General features: G+C 47.0%; 1 protein-coding gene across 1 annotated transcript in view; it reads right to left on the bottom strand.

The window, feature by feature from the left end:
- The window catches only part of LOC140492443 (protein phosphatase inhibitor 2-like), a 102,340-nt gene that overhangs the window by 67,577 nt on the left and 17,451 nt on the right, over nt 1–17,312 (bottom strand). The window contains exon 5 of the mRNA XM_072591333.1: nt 7,710–7,826. Coding sequence (XP_072447434.1) covers nt 7,710–7,826 — 117 coding nt within the window. The remainder of the gene's footprint in view (nt 1–7,709; nt 7,827–17,312) is intronic.

The raw sequence follows: 17,312 nt of genomic DNA, 5'->3' as shown, positions 1-17,312 counted from the left end.
CAATCCCTATCTCAGGGAGATATCTGCACACTGACTGGTGTCATTCAGTACCCCCTCTCTCTCAGGGAGATATCTGTACACTGGCTGGTATCGTTCAGATCCCACACCCCAACCCCTATCTCAGGGAGATATCTGTACACTGACTGGTGTCTGTCAGATCCCTCATCCCAATCCCTATCTCAGGCAGATACCTATACACTGGCAGGTGTCACTCAGACCCCTCACCCCAATCCCTATCTCATGGAGATATCTGTGCACTGACTGGTATCGTTCAGATCCCACACCCCAATCCCTATCTCAGTGAGATATCTGTACACTGACTGGTGTCTCTCAGATCCCACACCCCAATCCCTATCTCAGTGAGATATCTGTTCACTGACTGCCGTCTCTCTGTCCTCACACTCTCTCTGTCTCAGGGCAATATCTGTACACCAACTGTTGACTTTCAGACAGCTCTCTCTCTCTCTCTCAGGGAGGTGATATCTGTACACTGACTGGTGTCTCTCAGTAGTCCCTCTCTCTCTCTCTTTCAGGGAGATATCTGAACAATCACCAGGGTCTCTCAGACCGCACTCACTCTCAGGGAGATATCTGTACACTGGCTGGTGTCACTCAGTACCCCCTCTCTCTCAGGGAGGTATCTGTACACTGACTGGTGTCACTGAGTACCCCCACTCTCTCAGGGAGATCTCTGTACACTGACTGGTGTCACTCAGATCCCACAGCCCAACCCCTATCTCAGGGACATATCTGTACACTGACTGGTGTCTCTCAGATCCCACACCACAATCCCTATGTCAGGGAGATATCTGTACACTGACTGGTGTCTCTCAGATCTCACACCCCAATCCCTATCTCAGGGAGATATCTGTACACTGACTGGTGTCACTCAGTACCCCCACTCTCTCAGGGAGATATCTGTACACTGGCTGGTATCGTTCAGATCCCACACCCTAACCCCTATCTCAGGGACATATTTGTACACTGACTGGTGTCTCTCAGATCCCACACCCCAATCCCTATCACAGGGAGATATCTGTACACTGACTGGTATCGTTCAGATCTCACACCCCAAACCCTATCTCAGGGAGATATCTGTACACTGACTGGTATCGTTCAGATCTCACACCCCAATCCCTATCTCAGGGAGATATCTGTACACTGACTGGTATCGTTCAGATCTCACACCCCAAACCCTATCTCAGGGAGATATCTGTACACTGACTGGTGTCACTCAGGTTCCAGGGTTTAAATGTTTTAGTAGGGTCAGAGGTGAGGGTAAAAGAGGGGGGGGGGTGGCTTTGCTTGTCAAAGATAGTATTACAGCGGTGGAAAGGAAGATGTATGAAGATTTGCCATCTGAGGTAGTTTGGGTTGAGGTTAGGAATAGGAGAGGTGAGGTCACCCTGTTAGGAGTCTTTTACAGGCCTCCTAATAGTCCTAGAATCATTGAAGAAAGGATTGTGAAGATGATTCAGGAGAAGAGTGACAGTAATAGGGTGGTTGTTATGGGAGACTTTAACTTTCCTGATATTGATTGGGAAAGCTATAGCTCAAGTTCGTTAGATGGGTCAGTGTTTGTCCAATGTGTGCTGGAGAGTTTCCGGACACAATATGTAGATAAGCCAACAAGAGGTGAGGCCATACTGGATTTGGTTCTGGGTAACGAACCAGGCCAGGTATTAGAACTAGAGGTAGGTGAGCACTTTGGGGACAGTGACCACAATTCGGTGATTTTTACTCTCGTGATGGAGAGGGATAAGTGTGTACTACAGGGCAAGAGTTATAGCTGGGGGCAGGGAAATTATGATGCGTTGAGGCATGACTTAGGATGTGTGGATTGGAAAAGTAGATTCCAAGGCAAGAGCGTAATTGATATGTGGAACTTGTTCAAGGAGCAACTATTGAGTGTCCTTGATAAGTACATACCTATCAGGCAGGGAGGAAAGGGTCGTGTGAGGGAGCCGTGGTTTAATAAGGAATTGGAATCCCTTGTTAAAGGGAAGAGAGCGGCCTTTGTAAAGATGAGGCGTGAAGGTTCAATTGGGGCGATTGAGAGTTATAAGGTAGCCTGGAAGGATCTGAAGAGAGAGCTAAGAGCAGCAAGGAGGGGACATGAAAGGTCCTTAGTTGGTAGGATTAGGGAAAACCCTAAGGCTTTCTATAGGTATGTTAGGAATAAAAGAATGACTAGGGTAGGAATAGGTCCAATCAAGGATAGTAATGGGAAGTTGCGTGTGGAGGCTGAAGAGATTGGGGAGGCACTGAATGAATACTTTTCGTCAGTATTCACTCAGGAACAGGACATTGTTGTCGATATGAATACTGAGGCACGAATAAGTAGAATGGATAGCTTTGAGATATGTAGAGAAGAGGTGTTGGAAATTCTGGCAAGGGTGAAAATAGATAAGTCCCCTGGGCCTGATGGCATTTATCCTAGGATTCTCTGGGAAGCAAGGGAAGAGATTGCAGAGCCATTGGCCTTGATTTTTGTGTCCTCTTTGTCGACAGGAGTAGTGCCAGAGGACTGGAGGCTAGCAAACGTGGTTCCCTTGTTCAAGAAGGGGAGTAGGGATAATCCTAGTAACTATAGGCCAGTGAGTCTCACTTCTGTTGTGGGCAAAGTCTTAGAGAGAATTGTAAGGGATAGGATTTATGCACATCTGGATAAGAATGATGTGATCAAGGATAGTCAGCATGGTTTTGTGAAGGGCAGGTCGTGCCTCACAAACCTTATTGAATTCTTTGAGAAGGTGACTAAGGAGGTAGATGAGGGGAAAGCGGTAGATGTGGTATATATGGATTTTAGTAAGGCGTTTGATAAGGTCCCCTCTTATGGTAGGCTACTGCAGAAAATACAGAGATATGGCATTGAGGGTGAGTTGGAGGTTTGGATTAGGAACAAAGGTTCATCTTGGAGTGCCGTCACTAGCGGTGTTCCGCAAGGATCTGTTTTGGGACCATTGCTGTTTGTCATTTTTATAAATGACCTGGAGGAAGGGTTAGAAGGTTGGGTGAGCAAGTTTGCGGATGATACGAAAGTCGGAGGAGTTGTAGACAGTGAGGAAGGATATGGCAGGTTACAGCGGGATATAGAGAAGCTGCAGAGCTGGGCAGAAAGGTGGCAAATGGAGTTCAATGTAGCTAAGTGTGAAGTGATTCACTTTGGTAAGAGTAACAAAAAGATGGGGTACTGGGCTAATGGTCGGATACTTGGTAGTGTGGAAGAGCAGAGGGATCTTGGTGTCCATGTACACAGATCTCTGAAAGTTGCCACCCAGGTAAATAGTGCAGTGAAGAAGGCATATGACATACTGGCTTTTATTGGTAGAAGAATTGAGTTCCGGAGTCCTGAGGTCATGCTGCAGTTGTATAAGACTCTGGTGCGGCCGCATCTGGAATATTGTGTGCAGTTTTGGTCGCCATACTATAGGAAGGATGTGGAGGCACTGGAACGGGTGCAGAGGAAGTTTACCAGGATGTTGCCTGGTATGGTAGGAAGATCCTATGAGGAAAGGCTGAGGCACTTGGGGTTGTTTTCATTGGAGAAAAGAAGGTTTAGGGGTGACTTGATAGAGGTGTACAAGATGATTAGGGGGTTAGATAGGGTTGACAGTGAGAACCTTTTTCCACGTATGGAGTCAGCTATTACAAGGGGGCATAGCTTTAAATTAAGGGGGGGTAGATATAGGACTGATGTTGGGGGTAGGTTCTTTACTCAGCGAGTCGTAAGTTCATGGAATGCCCTGCCAGTAGCAGTGGTGGACTCTCCCTCTTTATGGGTATTTAAGCGGGCATTGGATAGGTATATGGAGGATAGTGGGTTAGTGTAGGTTAGGTGGGCTTGGATCGGCGCAACATCGAGAGCCGAAGGGCCTGTACTGCGCTGTATTCTTCTATGTTCTATGTTCTATGTTCTATATCTGTACACTAACTGGTATCATTCAGATCTCACACCCCAATCCCTATCTCAGGGAGATATCTATACCCTGACTGGTGTCTCTCAGATCCCACACGCCAATCCCTATCTCAGGGAGATATCTGTACACTGACTGCGTCTCTCTGTCCTCTCTCTCTCTCTCTCTCTCTCTCTGTCTCAAGGCAATATCTGTACACCGACTGGTGTCTTTCAGACAGCTCTCTCTCTCTCTCTCAGGAAGAAGATATCTGTACACTGACCAGTGTCTCTCAGTCCCTTAGAACTCAGGTTTTTATCTGTACATTGACTGGCGTTTCTCAGTAACCACTCTCTATGCATTAATTGCTGTTTCCTCTCAGTCCCTTCTCACTCTGTGAGATATCAGTACACCAACTAGTGTCTCTCATTACCCTCTCTCTCACTGTCTCTCAGGGGTAGATTTGTGCATTCTCTCCCTTTCTCAAGTAGATATTTGGATATAGTCCGGTAGTTCTAAGACCCATGCCACAGAGGCAGGAGAAATCTGTACATTTACTGGTGTCTCACAGACCCCCCTCTTTCTGGGACATATCTTTTAAATGACTGATGTCTCTCTCAGCCCTTTCCCCGGCAAGGCAACATCAGAAAACTGATGTTTTTCAGTCCTCTCTCTCTGTCTCTCTCTCTCTGTCAATTACTCTCTCTCTCTCTCTCTCTCTATTCTCTCTTGCCCTCCCTCTCTCTCTCTCTCTCTCAGGTCAATACCTGGACATAGACTGGTGTCTCTCTGCCACTTTTCTGTCTAGGGGACATATCCCGATAGTGACTGATGCCACTCAGACTCCTCTCTCTCAGGGAGATATCTGTACATTAACTGGTGTCTCTCAGTCCCTTCTCTGTCTCAGGGAGATAAATGGATAGTGACTGGTGTCTCTCAGTCCCTTCTCTGTCTCACGGAGGTATATGGATATTGACTGGCATCTCTGAGTCCCTTCTCTGTCTCAGGGAGATATCTGGATAGTGACTGGTGTCTCTCAGTCTCTTCCCTGTCTCAGGGAGATATCTGGATAGTGACTGGTGTCACTCAGTCCCTTCTCTGTCTCTGGGAGATCACTGGATGTCACTGGTGTCTCTCACTCCCCGACCCTCTCAGGGAGATATCTGGATAATGACTGGTGTCTCTCAGCCCCTTCTCTGTCTCAGGGAGATATCTGGATTAGTGACTGGTGTCTCTCAGCCCCTTCTCTGTCTCAGGGAGATATCTGGATTAGTGACTGGTGTCTCTCAGTCCCCCGTCTCTCTATCAGGGAGACATCTAGACAGTGACTGGTGTCACCCTCTCAAGGGGATATCTGTAAAATGACAAGTGTCTCTCAGGCCATTATCTGTCTCAGGGAGTCATCTGGACTGAGACTGGTGTTTCTCGGACCCTTCTCTGTCTCAGCGAGATCCCTGCAAAGTGATTGGTGTCTCTAAATCCCCTCTCTCTCTCTCAGAGTGATATCTGGATAGTGACAAGTGTCTCTCAGTCCCTTCTCTGTCTCAGGGAGATATCTGGACAGTGACAAGTGTCTCTCAGTCCCTTCTCTGTCTCAGGGAGATATCTGGATAGTGACTGGTGTCTCTCAGTCCCTTCTCTGTCTCAGGGAGATATCTGGACAGTGATTGGTGTCTCTCAGTCCCTTCACTGTCTCACGGAGGTATATGGATAGTGACTGGTGTCTCTGAGTCCCTCCTCTGTCTCAGGGAGAAGTCTGGATAGTGATTGTTGTCTCTCAGTCCCTTCTCTGTCTCAGGGAGATATCTGGACACTGACTGGTGTCTCTCAGTCCCTTCTCTGTCTCAGGGAGTTTCTGGAGACTGACTGGTGTCTCTCAGTCCCTTCTCTGTCTCAGGGAGATATCTGAACACTGACTGATGTCTCTCAGTCCATTTCCAATCTCAGGGAGGTTACTTGATAGTATCTGAAGTCTCTTAGTCCCCTCCCTCACAAGGAGGTATCTGGATAGTGACAAGTGTCTCTCACTCCCTTCTCTGCCTTAGGGAGATATCTGGACACTGACTGGTGTCTCTCAGTCCCTTCTCTGTCTCAGTGAGTTATCTGGGTAGTGACTGGTGTCTCTCAGTCCCTTCTCTCTCTCAGGGAGATTTCTGGACAATGACTGGTGTCTCTCAGTCCCTTCTCTGTCTCAAGGAGATATCTAGACACTAACTGGTGTCTCTCAGTCCCTTCTCTGTCTCAGTGAGTTATCTGGGTAGTGACTGGTGTCTCTCAGTCCCTTCTCTCTCAGGGAGATTTCTGGACAGTGACTGGTGTCTCTCAGTCCCTTCTGTCTGAGGGAGATTTCTGGACAGTGACTGGAGTCTCTCAATCCCCTCTCTCTCTCTCTCTCAGTGAGATATCTGGATAGTGATTGGTGTCTCTCAGTCCCTTCTCTGTCTCAAGCAGATATCTGGATAGAAACTGGTGTCTCTCAGTGTATTCTCCCTCTCAGGGAGTTATCTGGATAGTGAGTGTTGTCTCTCAGTCCCTTCTCTCTCTCAGGGAGATATCTGGATAGTGACTGGTGTCTCTCAGTCATTTCTCTGTCTCAGGGAGATATGTGAATAGTGACAGGTGTCTCTCAGCCCCTTCTGTGTCTCAGGGAGATATCTGGATAGTGACTGGTGTCTCTCAGTCCCGTCTCTGTCTCAGGGAGATATCTGGATAGTGACTGGTGTCTCTCAGCCCCTTCTGTGTCTCAGGGAGATATCTGGATAGTGACTGGTGTCTCTCAGTCCCGTCTCTGTCTCTGGGAGATCACTGGATGTCACTGGTGTCTCTCACTCCCCGACCCTCTCAGGGAGATATCTGGGTAGTGACTGGTGTCTCTCAGTCCCATCTCTGTCTCAGGGAGATATCTGGATCGTGATTGTTGTCTCTCAGTCCCCCGTCTCTCTATCAGGGAGATATCTGGATAGTGACTGGTGTCTCTCAGTCCCATCTCTGTCTCAGGGAGATATCTGGATTAGTGACTGGTGTCTCTCAGTTCCATCTCTGTCTCAGGGAGATATCTGGATTAGTGACTGGTGTCTCTCAGTCCCCCGTCTCTCTATCAGGGAGATATCTAGACAGTGACCGGTGTCACCCTCTCAAGGGGATATCTGTAAAATGACAAGTGTCTCTCAGGCCATTATCTGTCTCAGGGAGTCATCTGGACTGAGACTGGTGTCTCTCAGTCCCTTCTCTGTCACAGGGAGATATCTGGATAGTGATTGGTGTCTCTCAGTCCCCTCTCTATCTCAGGGAGTCATCTGGACTGAGACTGGTGTCTCTCAGTCCCTTCTCTGTCACAGGGAGATATCTGGATAGTGATTGGTGTCTCTCAGTCCCCTCTCTATCTCAGGGAGTCATCTGGACTGAGACTGGTGTCTCTCAGTCCCTTCTCTGTCACAGGGAGATATCTGGATAGTGATTGGTGTCTCTCAGTCCCCTCTCTATCTCAGGGAGTCATCTGGACTGAGACTGGTGTCTCTCAGTCCCTTCTCTGTCACAGGGAGATATCTGGATAGTGATTGGTGTCTCTCAGTCCCCTCTCTATCTCAGGGAGTCATCTGGACTGAGACTGGTGTCTCTCGGTCCTGTCTCTCTCTCCTTGGGAGATACTTTAACACTGATTAATGTCTGTCAATCCCCTCTGAGCATTGTGTGTCTTCCAATGATCCTCACAGACCCTTAAAATCACTTTATCCAAATTCTTTTCTTCCTGTCAGAGTTCAGGGATCTCACAGAATCATCAATAATGAGATTCCAGTCTGACAGATAACTCACAATCAGAGTCGTCATGGTCATCAAAGTCTTCAGTAGCGATCAGCTCCCGGGCTCGCTGAATATTTTGCCCTTCATCATAAATCTGCTTCCGTTTCATTTCAAACTGGCGTTTCTTCTCTGTGGAGTTGAGAGGAAAGGTGTGACAGGGAATAACAAATATAGCAAGTACCTGTGGAACAGAATAACTCAAATGCTCTATTTGAATTTGTTGTATGCTTTCAGTTTTGCTGAATGACTACCAATAACAGACCAAATACCAAAAACAGACAATGTCCCCATCAAACACTCCCAGGACAGGGACAGCATGAGGTTAGATACAGAGTAAAGCTTCCTCTACACTGTCCCCCGGTCAAACACTCCCAGGACAGGAACAGCATGAGGTTAGATACAGAGTAAAGCTTCCTCTACACTGTCCCCCCGTCAAACACTCCCAGGACAGGGACAGCACAGGGTTAGATACAGTGTAAAGCTTCCTCTACACTGTCCCCATCAAACACTCCCAGGACAGGGACAGCACGGGGTTAGATACAGAGTAAAGCTCCATCTACACTGTCCTCATCAAACACTCCCAGGACAGGGACAGCACGGGGTTAGATACAGAGTAAAGCTCCATCTACACTGTCCTCATCAAACACTCCCAGGACAGGGACAGCATGAGGTTAGATACAGAGTAAAGCTCCCTCTACACTGTCCCCATCAAACACTCCCAGGACAGGGACAGCACGGGGTTAGATACAGAGTAAAGCTCCATCTACACTGTCCTCATCAAACACTCCCAGGACAGGGACAGCACGGGGTTAGATACAGAGTAAAGCTCTCTCTACACTGTCCCCATCAAACACTCCCAGGACAGGGACAGCACCGGGTTAGGTACAGAGTAAAGCACCCTCTACACTGTCCCCATCAAACACTCCCAGGACAGGGACTGCACAGGGTTAGAAACAGAGTAAAGCTCCCTCTACACTGTCCCCCATCAACCACTCCCAGGACAGTGACAGCATGAGGTTAGATACAGAGTAAAGCTTCCTCTACACTGTCCCCCTGTCAAACACTCCCAGGACAGGCACAGCATGTGGTTAGATACAGAGTAAAGCTTCCTCTATACTGTCCCCCCGTCAAACACTCCCAGGACAGGGACAGCACGGGGTTAGATACAGAGTAAAGCTGCCTCTACACTGTCCCCCCATCAAACACTCCCAGGACAGGGACAGCACAGGGTTAGATACAGAGTAAAGCTACCTCTACACTGTCCCCATCAAACACTCCCAGGACAGGGACAGCACGGGGTTAGATACAGAGTAAAGCTCTCTCTACACTGTCCCATCAAACACTCCCAGGACAGGCACAGCACGGGGTTAGATACAGAGTAAAGCTCCCTCCACACTGTCCCCATCAAACACTCCCAGGACTAGGACAGCACCTGGTTAGATACAGAGTAAAGCTCTCTCTACTCTGTCCCAATCAAACACTCCCAGCACAGGGTCAGCACAGGGTTAGATACAGAGGAAAGTTCCCTCTACACTGTCCCCATCAAACACTCCCAGGACAGGGACAGCACGGGGTTAGATACAGAGTAAAGCTTCCTCTACACTGTCCCCTATCAAACACTCCCAGGACAGTGACAGCACAGGGTTAGATACAGAGTAAAGCTTTCTCTACACTGTCCCCATCAAACACTCCAAGGACAGGGACAGCACTGGGTTAGAGACAGAGCAAAGCTTCCTCTACACTGTCCCCCATCAAACACTCCCAGGGTCAGGGACAGGACAAGATTAAATGTAGAGTAACGGTCCCTCTACATTGTCCCCTATCAAACACTCCCAGGACAGATATTGCATGGGGTTAAATACAGAGTAAAGCTCCCTCTACACTGTTCCCCATCAAACACTCCCAGGGCAGGGACAGCATGGGTTTAGATACAGAGTAAAGCTCGCTCTACACTGAGCACATCAAACACTCCCAGGACAGGGACTGCACAGGGTTAGATACAGTGTAAAGCTCCCTCTACACTGTCCCCATCAAACACTCCCAGGACAGGGACTGCACAGGTTAGATACAGAGTAAAGCTCCCTCTACACTGTCCCCCATCAGACATTCCCAGGACAGGGACAGCACAGGGTTAGGTACAGAGTAAAGCTTTCTCTACATTGTCCCCATCAAACACTCCAAGGACAGGGACAGCACTGGGTTAGAGACAGAGTAAAGCTCTCTCTACACCATCCCCATCAGACACAGGGACAGCACAGGGTTAGATAAAGAGTAAAGCTCCCTCTTACACTGTCCCCATCAAACAATCCCAGGACAATGACTGCACAGGGTTAGATACAGAGTAAAGCTTTCTCTACATTGTCCCCATCAAACACTCCAAGGACAGGGACAGCACTGGGTTAGAGACAGAGTAAAGCTCCCTCTATCATGTCCCCTTCAAACACTCACAGGACAGTGACAGCCGGGGTTAGATACAGAGTAAAGCACCCTCTACACTATTCCACCATCAAACACTCCCAGGGCAAGGACAGCGCAGGGTTAGATACAGAGTAAAGCTCCCTCTACATTGTCCCCCCATTAAACACTCCAAGGGCAAGGCCAGCATGGGGTTAGATACAGAGTAAAGCTCTCTCTACACTGTCCCCATCAACCACTCCCAGGGTCAGGGACAGGACAAGGTTAAATGTAGAGTAACGGTTCCTCTACACTGTCCCCTATCAAACACTCCCAGGACAGGGACAGCACGGGGTTGTCCCTTGATGCTTATCGAGAGCATTGGGCACTGAAGAGAGAACAGAGCTTTATCTCCCCTTCCAACTCCATTTTGATTTAGGCCCTTCCTCTATCCTTTGATGGTCAGCACTGTCCTTAACAGGCTTCACATGCAAACTAATCAACTGGAAAACGTTCAGTGGTGATAGTTAAGAGATGAAGTGATTTTTGGTGATGGGATAAGTTGTTCAGTTGTGTGTCCAAGCGAATCCAGATCTGAAATTTCCCGAATTTGCAGGGGGTGGAGTCTCTTACCTCTGCCTTCCATCTCCATTTTGATTTAGCCCCTCCCTCTCTCTCAGAGCCATACAGGTCAGAAACAAACCCTTTGGTCCAACCAGTCCATGCTAACCCTAATGCCACACTATACGCGTCCCACCTGCCTGTGCTTGGCCCATACCCCTCCAAACATTTCTTATTCATGAACTTATCCAAATGTCTTTTAAGTAGAATAATTGCACCCACACGTACCACTTCCTCCGGAAGCTCGTTCCACACAGGAACCATTCTCTGTGTAAAATAAAATTGCCCATCATGGCTTTTTTAAATCTTTCTCCTTGCTCCTTAAAAATTTGCCCTGAGTCTTGATATTCCCCCCACCCTAGGGAAAAGAAACCTGTTATTCACCTTACCTATGTCCCTCATGATTTTAGAAACCTCTATAAGGTCACCTTTCAACCTCCCGTGCTCCAGTGAACAAAGTCCCAGCCTATTCAGCCTCTCCTTATAATTTAAACCCTCCATTCATAGAGTTATAGAGATGTACAGCATGGACACAGACCCTTCGGTCCAACCCATCCATGCCGACCAGATATCCCAACCCAATCTAGTCCCAACTGCAAGCACCCAGCCCATATCCCTCCAAACCCTTCCTATTCATATACCCATCCAAATGCCTCTTAAATGTTCCAATTGTACCAGCCTCCACCACATCCTCTGGCAGCTCATTCCATACACATACCACCCTCTGCGTGAAAAAGTTGCCCCTTAGGTCTCTTTTATATCTTTCCCCTCTCACCCTAAACCCTCTAGTTCTGGACTCCCCGGCCCCAGGGAAAAGACTTTGTTTATTCACCCTATCAATGCCCCTCATAATTTTGTAAACCTCTATAAGGTCACCCCTCAGCCTCCGACGCTCCAGGGAAAACAGCCCCAGCCTGTTCAGCCTCTCCCTCTAGCTCAGATCCTCCAACCCTGGCAACATCCTTGTAAATCTTTTCTGAACCCTTTCAAGTTTCACAACATCTTTCCGATAGGAAGGAGACCAGAATTGGACACAATATTCCAACAGTGGCCTAACATTCTGGTAAATATTTTGTGAACCCTCTCCAGGTGAATAATATCCTTCCTGTGACTAGAACCAGTATTCCAAAAGAGGCCCTGCCAATGTCCGGTATGATGTCAACATAACACCCCAACCCCAATACTCAAAGGTCTGAGCAATGAAGGCAAGTATGCTCAACATCTCCTTATCCACTCGATCTACTGTGACGCAAACTTCAAAGCACCTGAACTCCTGGGTCTCTCTGTTCTCCGACATTATTCAGGGCCCTGTTAAAATTGTTAAAATCCTGCTCTCCACCATCACTCTGTCTCCTACCATTAAGCCAATTTTGTATCCGATTGGCAGATTCATCTTGAATCCATATGATCTAACTTTACTAATTAGTCAACAATGTGAAACCTTGTCAAAGGCTTTACTATAATCCAAGGAATCAATGTCTACCACTCTGCCTTCATCAATCTTCTTGGCTATTTCCTCAAAAAATAACTTTGTGAGACATGATTTCACTTTGCGCAAAACCATGCTGACTATCTCCAATCATTCCTTGCCTCTCCAAGTGCACATAAACCCTATCATTCAGAATCACCTCCAACAACTTACCCACCACTAAAGTCAAACTCGCAGCTCTATAGTTCCCAGGCATCTCCTAACATCCCTTCTTAAACAAAGGTACAACATTTGCCATCTTGCACCTCTCCCGTAGTTACAGATGATGCAAATATTTCTGTCAGGAGCCCCACAATTTCCTCTCTAACTTCTGACAATATCCTGGGATATATGAGATCAGGTCCACCTTTATATTTTCCAACACTTTTGTAACGTGACCTGTTTTCAAAACATCAATATTTATTTAACCTGGGTTCTCAAGCCTTCATTTCTTTCTCCACAGTAAAAACTGACAGGAAATGTTCATTTAATGTCACCCCCATCTCCTAATCGTTGATCTTTTGGAGCTCCTTCTTTCTGTCCAGTTGCTCTCAATGTACTTGTGGAATTTCTTTATCCTTATGCCGTCCTCACCTTTGATGGGCTGCATTACTCTCACCAGGCATTATGTGTAATTTGATTCATCGGAAGCTCTGGTGATGTAAGGGTGGTGGTTGATGAAAATTACTGTGGGTGATTTGGTGATGGGATAAAGGCCATGATGAGAAAGGTCTGGTTGTCCTCAGTAAGGGATGTTTTTCAGAGCAGACTGGAGTTTGTATTGAACCGTAGAATAGAAGTCAACAGATGTGGAAGGCAAATGGACTCCATCTGCCTCACTGGATGACGAATGACAGTCAGATCTGGCAGGTAGCTAATGAACTCAACAAATCTTTATTAGCAGTCAGTCATCAAGATGGACAACGCAAGTTCAAACCTACCCACGATTGAACCTGCCATATTTAAGATAATAACCACCTCTCCAATTTATACTTTCTAATCAAAGACCTTTGGAGCAGGTGGGCCTCTGACATGGGCCTCCCAGCTTAGAGGAAGGAACACTACAGTTGCATCACAAGAGGCCTTTGACCAATCTTGTTCTGTTGGGAAACAGAGATCTCACTCAAGACTTTTTAACTCCCACCCCATTTAAAATCTCTTTTCATTTGGTTACAATTTTGCCCATGAGCTCAAACTCTCATCCAAAGTGGTATAGGTTCTTCACAAGAGTTGTGTTTCAGGAAATGTGTGTTTGAAGCCTGGGGCGGGGGGAGACAGATTGGTGACCCAGCTAAGATCTCCAACAGGGTGGAAGAGAGGAGAGAGCAAATGACAAAGAGGATGTGCCATCGATTCAATGTGAACTATGTTTCTCTCTCTCTCCGCAGGCGATGCAGACATACTGATTGTCCAGCAATTTCAGTTTTTGTTTCAGATCTCCAGCATTCGCAAGATTTTCCTTTTGTACAAGTTAGTCTCGTACAGTTTGTCGGGTTTAGAAGATTATGGGCTTAACATTATGGAGGGTCAAACACTTGTTTGGTCAGACTGAATTTGAATATCGCACATTCGTGTCAATCTTGCTCTCATCATGAAAACTTGCAAGAATGCACAGCTCACTACTGCTCTCTCAAGGGGCAACTAGGAACGGGGATTAAATGCTGGCCAGCCAGCAGTGTCCAAATCCCAGAAAGGAATGTTTTTTTGAAATCAACTTGAGGGGGGAAATGAACATTCATAGTGTATGTCAGTGCTGATTGGATAGCAAGAGGACTCTGGTAGAGGTATTGCCATGCAGAATGCAACCATTAATGATGAATGACAATTAACTGCCAGGTTTGTTTAAATTTTATCCAAATTGCTTGACTCTGATTGGTCCATCCATTGCCCTGAGAAATGAATCTGCAAATGGCTGTCACCTCTCTTGTTGGATTATCTTTAGTTGGATCCATATCTAATGTTGAACACGGTTGCGAGCTTTGTAAGCACAGTCAGTATTTTGTTTGCTGTAGATAGTCAAAGGGGTGTACTCATCAGATGGTAGGACAGGTGATGTGTTACTCTGTCACAGCTTTAGGTCCAGGAAGGTTTGTCCAAAGGAAGCATTTTCGCAACAGGCTTTTAGGATTTGAGCAGCTTCATCTCAGGGTTTGAGGCTAAACTACAGATGCATTCGGTCAAGGGACAGGAACCTAAATTCTATCCACTGGAAGGTAGCCACAACTTTTTCTGAACTCTTTCAAGTTTAACAACATCTCTCCAAAAGAAAGGAGACCAGAATTGCACGCAATATTCCAACAGTGGCCTAACCAATGTCCTGTACAGCCGCAACATGACCTCCCAACTCCTGTACCCAATACTCTGACCAATAAAGGAAAGCATACCAAATGCCTTCTTCACTATCCTATCGACCTGCGACTCCACTTTCAAGGAGCTATGAACCTGCACTCCAAGGTCTCTTTGTTCAGCAGGACCTTACCATTAAGTGTATAAGTCTTGCTCTGATTTGATTTTCCAAAATGCAGCACCTCGCATTTATCTGAATTAAACTCCATCTGCCACTTCTCAGCCCATTGGCCCATCTGGTCCAGATCCTGTTGTAATCTGAGGTAACCTCCTTCACTGTCCACTACATCTCCAATTTTGGTGTCACCTGCAAATTTACTAACTATACCTCTTATGTTCACATCCAAATCATTTATGTAAATGATGAAAAATAGTGGACCCAGCACTGATCCTTGTGGCACTCCACTGGTCACAGGCCTCCAGTCTGAAAAACAACCCTCCACCACCACCCTCTGTCTTCTACCTTTGAGCCAGTTCTGTATCCAAATGGCTAGTTCTCCCTGTATTCCATGAGATCTAACCTTGCTAACCAGTCTCCCATGGAGAACCTTGTCAAACGCCTTACTGAAGTCCATATAGATCACATCTACTGCTCTGCCCTCATCAATCCTCTTTGATACTTCTTCAAAAAACTAAATCAAGTTTGTGAGACATGATTTCCCATGAGCAAAGCCATATTGACTATTCCTAATTTAGTCCTTGCCTTTCCAAATACATGTACATCCTGTCCCTCAGGATTCCCTCCAACAACTTGCCAACCACCAACATCAGGTTCACCGGTCTATAGTTCCCTGGCTTGTCTTTACCACCCTTCTTAAACAGTGGCACCACATTAGCCAACCTCCAGTCTTCCGGCACCTCACCTGTGACTATCGATGATCCAAATATCTCAGCAAGAGGCCCAGTAATCACTTCTCTAGCTTCCTACAGAGTTCTAGTCTGTTATTCAATTCCCTTACTCCAGGTTCTTACCATCCTTTTGCAGAAGGCATGGCCTAGTGGTACACGAAGTACAAAGCATCCTAGTTACTGGTTAAAGGCAATAATTTGCAGTCCCAGGGGGAGAAAATACTTGGCTGTCTCCAGGCCCCTCCTGCCTTTACTCAGAGAGATACAGACACAGAACATACGAGTCCATAGAGTCACAGAGTCATAGAGATGTACAGCACGTACTCTTCGATCCAACGTGTCCATGCCGACCAGATATCCCAAACTTATCCAGTCCCATTTGCCAGCACCCGGCCCATATCCCTCCAAACCCTTCCTATTCAGATACCCATCCAGATGCCTTTTAAATGTTGTAATTGTACCAGCCTCCACCACTTCCTCTGGCAGCTCATTCCATACACGTATCACCCTCTGCGTGAAAAAGTTGCCCCTTTGGTCCTTTTATATCTTTCCCCTCTCACCTATGCCATCTACTTTTGGACTCCCCTACCATGGGGAAAAGATTTTATAAGTTTATAAGTTTCTATAAGATCATCCCTCAGCCTCCGACGCTCCAGGGAAAACAGCCCCAGTGTATTCGGCCTCTCCCTATAACCCAAACCCTCCAACCCTGGCAATGTTTTGAATGTCTAAACTCGAGCTTGCTCTCTCTCTCTCTCTCCATGAGTGCTGCCTGACCCGCTGTGACCTTAAGCATATATAAGACCATAAGCCATAGGAGCAGAAATTAGGCCATTCAGCCCATCGTGTCTGCTCCACCATTCAATCATGGCTGACAGGTTTCTCAACCCCATTCTCCCGCTTCCTCCCTGTAACCCCTGGATCCCCTTGATACTCAAGAACATATCTGCCTCAGTCGTAAACACACTCACTGACCTGGCCCCCACAGCCCTCTGTGGCAGTGAATCCCATTGATTCCCCACTCTCTGGCTGAAGACGTTTCTCCTTATCTCCATCCTAAAACCTCTTCCCTTTACTCTAAGGCTGTGCCCTCGGGTCCTCATCCCTCCTACCGATGGAAACATCTTCCCAACATCCAATCTGTCCAGGCCATTCGGTGTTCTGGATGTTTCAATTGGATCCCCCTTCATCCTTCTAAACTCCATCGAGTATCGACCCAGAGTCCTCAAACATTCCTCATATGTTAAGCTTTCCATTCCTGAGCCCATTCTCGTGAACCCCCTCTGAACACGCTCCAGGGCCAGTACATCCTTCCTGAGATATGGGGCCCAAAACTGCGCACAATACTCCAAATAACAGGAAAAGTAAGAGCCTCAGCACCAACCCTCAGGGAACCCCATTACAAACTCCTTTGCCGCTTGAAGAACACTCAGTGATCATTACTCTGTTTGCTATCACTCAGTTAATTTTGGACCCACTTCGCTACCGTCTATTCCGCAAGTTAGAACTTCCTCACCTCTGTTGAACATCTTTTGAAAATCTATTGACACCACCTCAGCCTTTCCTTCGGCAACAAATGCTGGACCAAAGGTACCAAGATGAACGACTAATGTAGAAGCCCAGGCTAATGCTTTTGGGACATGGGTTCAAATCTCACTGTCGACCGCATCACAATGGCAGATGGTGATATTTATGGGCAAAGTCCACATACAGTCAGAGAACTGTACAGCACAGAAACAGTCCCTTTGGCCCAACTCCTTCATGCCGACCAGATATCCCAAATTATTCTAGTCCAGCACTTGGCCCATATCCCTCTAAACGCTTCCTATTCATATACCCATCCAGATGCCTTTTAAATGCTATAATTGTACCAGCCTCCACCAGGTAGCATGGTGGCTCAGTGGTTAGCACTGCTGCCTCACAGCACCAGGGACCTG

This window comes from Chiloscyllium punctatum, chromosome 21 (assembly GCF_047496795.1).
Source record: "Chiloscyllium punctatum isolate Juve2018m chromosome 21, sChiPun1.3, whole genome shotgun sequence".
NCBI lineage: Eukaryota > Metazoa > Chordata > Chondrichthyes > Orectolobiformes > Hemiscylliidae > Chiloscyllium > Chiloscyllium punctatum.
Note: the sequence above shows the minus strand (reverse complement) of the source record. Positions and strands in the feature narration are given on the sequence as shown.